The 5,043-nt window shown below is 34.9% G+C and overlaps 1 protein-coding gene and 1 long non-coding RNA gene across 2 annotated transcripts in view; one reads left to right on the top strand and one right to left on the bottom strand.

Moving 5' to 3' along the window:
* LOC147831275 (uncharacterized) overlaps positions 1-5,043 on the bottom strand; it is a 111,480-nt gene that overhangs the window by 15,368 nt on the left and 91,069 nt on the right. The gene's annotated exons all lie outside the window — the stretch shown is intronic.
* On the top strand, positions 1,591-4,926 carry ssr4 (signal sequence receptor, delta). The gene is given in 6 exon segments (NM_001002082.1): positions 1,591-1,710; positions 1,887-2,005; positions 2,087-2,161; positions 2,515-2,604; positions 3,277-3,342; positions 4,447-4,926. Coding segments are annotated over 6 exon segments (507 nt in total). The 5' UTR covers positions 1,591-1,658; the 3' UTR covers positions 4,552-4,926.

Genomic DNA, 5,043 nt, shown 5'->3' with positions numbered 1-5,043 from the left:
TAGGGATCTACTAATTAGCTTCAAGAGACACTCAGTAGTTAATAATCAAACTGTGTACAAAACGGACAATCTATAGTGCTTAGCATAAATAAGTGCACCCCTCACAAATCTATATTTTAAATTCATATTTTTAATAGGAAGATATACAATATTATAATTGTGCTTATACATTAGATTAGTCAGTACTGAAGCCCAATCTGGAGCTTATCTAACAAAATAAAGGCCCAAAAACTAGTCAACGCAAATTAATATGTTATAGAAAAATCTTAAATACAAATTAAAAAAAGAGAAAATTCAAGAAAAGCAAGATTTAGTTGAAATTTTGTAGGCTGTAATTTATTTAGCTTGAATTTATTTGTATTATATTTATATTTCTAAGTATGTTTGGTGACTAAAATATTATTTTAATAAATAAATCTGTTTAATGAATCTGTTTGGTTTAATTGCACCAAAATACATTGCATATGTTCACTGAGAAATGGATACAAATATTCATTTTCAAAATGGGGTGTACTCAATTATGCTGAGCACTGTATACTTTATAACCGTAAACCTTAAAACACAACACAATGCAGTGCAAAATAAATAAATGTGTTATCTAATCAAACTGAGCTGATTTAATTGCATATACCAAAATATTTGCTAATAAATTTTGTTTTGTTGTCATCAAAAAAATAAAAATAAAATAAATAAATAAATATATATATATATATCATGCATAGTTTAATTTTTGCAGGAGTAAAGCCATTCTTAATAGGTTTGGTTTAAAATATGTATATTTAATGTGAATATTCCATCATTATTTTAATAAAATTATTTAAATGGCAAAATTACAAACTGCTCGCACACTTTTAAACATTGTTGGACTTTAATATATGTAATTATAATATAATAATAATCACTTCAACCAGTTGATCTAATGTTTTATGTTTTTCTTAATTTATTTCTTTGTTCCAAAAACTTTGTAGATGACCTCATAACAATGTTCAGATGCAGAAAATATTAAAGGGATGGTAATTGTTATTGTTAAAAATATTCCCTGACATTTCACATCATTTCTAGACTTTTAATTGATGTTCACTTGTTTTTAAACTTTATTATTTTATTTTTGTTAAGTATTATGCACAAAGACTATAAACAAACTCCTTTAATATCGTTGGTTAAATTAAATTATTTATTTTAATATTAGTAATAGTTATTTTCATGGTGGCTAAGTGCCAATGGTTAGCGCTGTCACCTTAACGCAAGATCACTAGTTGACGTGGGCTTCCTCTGGGTGCTCCGGTTTCCCCCACAATGGAAAAAACTAAATTGGCCATAGTGTATGTGTGTTTCCCAGAACTGGGTTGCGTTTAAATTATGCTGGATGAGTTGGCGGTTCATTTTGCTGTGGTGACCCCTGATGAATAAAGGGACTAATTCGAAGAAAATAAATGAATCAATTTGACGGTTTGAACACTTCAGAGATGCACGAATGAAGACTTCAGTTTTTCAGTACCGGCGGCTTTCAGCAGGGGTCTCGCTTCACATCTTCATACACGTCATTCTTCCGCTGAGATGACGTGTCTGTCTGTGTTTCATTGGGTGAACAGACCCGAGTACTGCTCTCTTTTTAGGTTTGAGTGAGTAGAGATTCAACCAACAGCCCGGAGATCAACATGAAGCTAGTATTAACAACTCTTCTGGCTCTTTGTCTGAGCTTCTGTGCAGGTAATTAGCTTTTCCGTTAATTTAATATTGCACTCTTCATTCAGGTATTCGCGAACGATGAGGTGTCACATGCTAACGTACAGTAAATAAGTTCCGTTTTCTTTCTCTGTCGTCTAACGTTACTTGATTTCATTAAGCTGTTATTTTAGATAATGTATGCGTATTTTCCTCCTCAGCTGAGACTTGCACAGACCCGGTGATTTCTCCGTCTTCATACACGACGACAGACGCGCTCATCTCCTCCGAGACTGTGTTCATCGTTGAACTGAGTCTGGCGTGTGCAAACGGGGCTCAGGTGAGTGAATTAACCGTCGGTGAGCAGACGTATGTGTTAATGACACTAAAAACAACTGACCAGGCTTTTGTTTTGTTGTAGAGCGTCGCCCTGTACGCTGATGTCAATGGCAAGCAGTTCCCTGTGACCAGAGGCCAAGATGTTGGCAAATACCAGGTTAGGGTACTTAAGTTTTCAACAACGAGCAGTAAATGTTTAAATCACTTAAATGTTAAGTTCAAAATGTAAATGCTGTCATTTACTCATCCTTTGACTTGTTTCAAATCAGTTTGAGCTTTTTTGAAAGATGTTTTGAAGAATGTTAGAAACTGGTATCTTAGCCATTGACTTCCCTAGTAAGAAAAACTCATACTATGGATGTCAGTGATTATCAGTTTCCAATGCTCTTCAAAATGTCATCTTTTGTGTACGACAGACAAAAAAAGGTGGTTTAGAACGAGTCGAGTGAGTAAACGATGACAGAATTGTCATTTATGGGTAAACCATTGTAATTATTTATTTCTGTCCAGGTGTCATGGAGTGTTCCTCATAAGCAGGCCAGCTCAGGCACATATCAGGTCAAGTTCTTTGACGAGGAGTCTTACAGCACTCTACGAAAGGTTGGTGAAATTTGGCAGTGATTGATTACTCGCCTTCATGTCATTCCAAATCTGTGAATGTAGAAAATATGAAGCACAATAGTTGGGTATTGGAAGTAAATATTCCTTTCATTAAAATTATAAAACTTCAAAAAAACAGACCTGCTGTGAGCTCAAATGTTATTGGATAGGATATAGTTGAACGCATCTGTTTTATAGTGGAATTTGTGCAGGAAAAATACCAAAATACTCATGGTGCTGGACAAAAGATTGCACCAAAAACAGTAGAGGCATGTTAAGTGGTTATGTAGCTCTGCCCACTACTGTGAAGGACCTAAAATGGTCAGTCTTCCTAACCTCACAGTAAACTTATGTATTTGCATATATTTTTCAACTTTAAAGAGTTAAGTTTCTTTTTTTTTTTTGTTTCATTGTGGCATTTACTGTGCTGGATGGGATTACAGATCCTTATCAAAAGGACAAAATATTGTCATTCACCCTCCACTTTCTTCACTAAAGCTTCCCCCCACATAAGTGAACTACATGGGGCCAGAAATCTTTAATAACATGCTTTAACATCCTTTATGCATAAGAAACAACTGCAGGTTTGGAATAACTTGAGGAATGTGCAAAATGACCAAATTGTTGTTTTTGCCGAATTTGTTCCAACTTTTCTGCTGAATGTGTTTCCAGGCTCAAAGAAACAATGAAGATGTCGACGCCATCAAGCCTTTGTTCTCTGTAAACGTGGATCACAGGGTGAGTGAACATGCTGATCTCCATCAACAACAAACAGTACACCTAAGAAGAACCTAAAAGTTGATTATCAATGAAATAAGTTCGCTGGAGCTGTCGCCTCACAGCAAGAAGGTTACTCGTTTAAGCCTTGGCTATGTCAGTTGGCATTTCTGTGTGGAGTTTGCATGTTCTCCCCTTGTTCATGTGGGTTTCCTCCGGGAAAGACATGCGCTGTAGGTAAATTGGGTAAGCTAAATTGTCCGTTGTGTATGAGTGTTAATGAGAGTGAATGAATGTTTCCAAGTGCCTGGTTGCAGCTTGAAGGGCATCCAATGCATAAAACAAATGCTGGATAAGTTGGTGGTTCATTCTGCTGTGGCAACACTTGATTAATAAAGGGACTAAGCTGAAGGAAAATGAATGAGTGAATGACTTTTACTATACCTTTCAAATGGAGCAGAACCTTATTCAAAGTTGCTGACCCCAAACTTCTGAATCTCCCACCACTTTATGTAGGTTTACTTGAACTTTTTTGCATGAAATAAGATCTTACTGTAGCGTCCTGGTTAAAAGATGACTGACTCTCAAACACTGATGGTTCACATCAGATTTATTCAGATTCAATAGAACTATTACACAATATAGCATCATGAATCCCTGTAAGAACTAGAGAGAAAACAAACACAAAAGAATCCTTAAAGTTAAAACACTAAACCAACATAAAAAAAAAAAACATTAATATGAAATTATAAAAAAATCAATCAAAATGACCTCATTATTTTCGGTAAACCAGGAGCTAAAACTCAAAAATAGGGGAATCCATGAGATTGTATTCCATCCCTGACGTGCTTTGCTTCACATCCATTAATATAGGAGTCATATATTGGTAGGCTCTGTTATCCGTGTCATAATTAAAGTCCCCAACCATAACTTAATTCATTCAACAAAATCAAACCACGCAGAAAATAAAACTAAATAATTCTTAATCATAAACAAAGTAATTACTTTTTCATTACACTAGCACTTAGAAAATATACCTTATTACAGGATTTCACACATTTCTACTACTAGTTTGCAGATTTGCTCCTTGAAGTGCTTGTTTTTTAATGTATTTCTGAATTTCAGGGTGCGTGGAATGGTCCATGGGTGTCAACGGAGGTCTTGGCTGCACTGATTGGCATTATGGTTTACTACCTGGCCTACAGCACCAAAAGTGCCATCCAGGCTTAAGAAGAGAAGAATTGCCATTTCCATTGTTCAAACTGGTCTTCATTACATCTTCATCTCCATTACATATTTGACATTTAATGTGCAGATTTTACTGCCACGGAAACCATAGTTAGAACCTGACACAGATCAAAATATGGACAAAGACAATTATTATAAAGTGGTGTTATGTTTGCTTTGTTTTTTTTTTTAATCTGATATTGTCAAATAAAGGACAGAATTTTTCATTTGTGCTATTAATTTTAAACCTCAAAAGCTCTGAGGTGATTATCGGTGACTCCTCATCATCAAAGTCCAGTTCTGTGTTTTTGGAGTGTCCCAAATATCGATGAAATTCATTGAATGTGGGAATAAACAACTTTTCTGAAAGTTTTTCTGTCACATTTTTGAAGCTTGTTTAATTAATCACTTTTACTCTATGTATACTTTTACTCTATGTGCGTGTTTCAATGTGTTGTTTGAATGGAAACAATGACGTGGGTATACCAATCTAAA

Source organism: Danio rerio, chromosome 23, assembly GCF_052040795.2.
Source record: "Danio rerio strain M-AB ecotype USA chromosome 23, GRCz13ab, whole genome shotgun sequence".
NCBI classification, from domain to species: Eukaryota; Metazoa; Chordata; class Actinopteri; order Cypriniformes; family Danionidae; genus Danio; species Danio rerio.
Note: the sequence above shows the minus strand (reverse complement) of the source record. Positions and strands in the feature narration are given on the sequence as shown.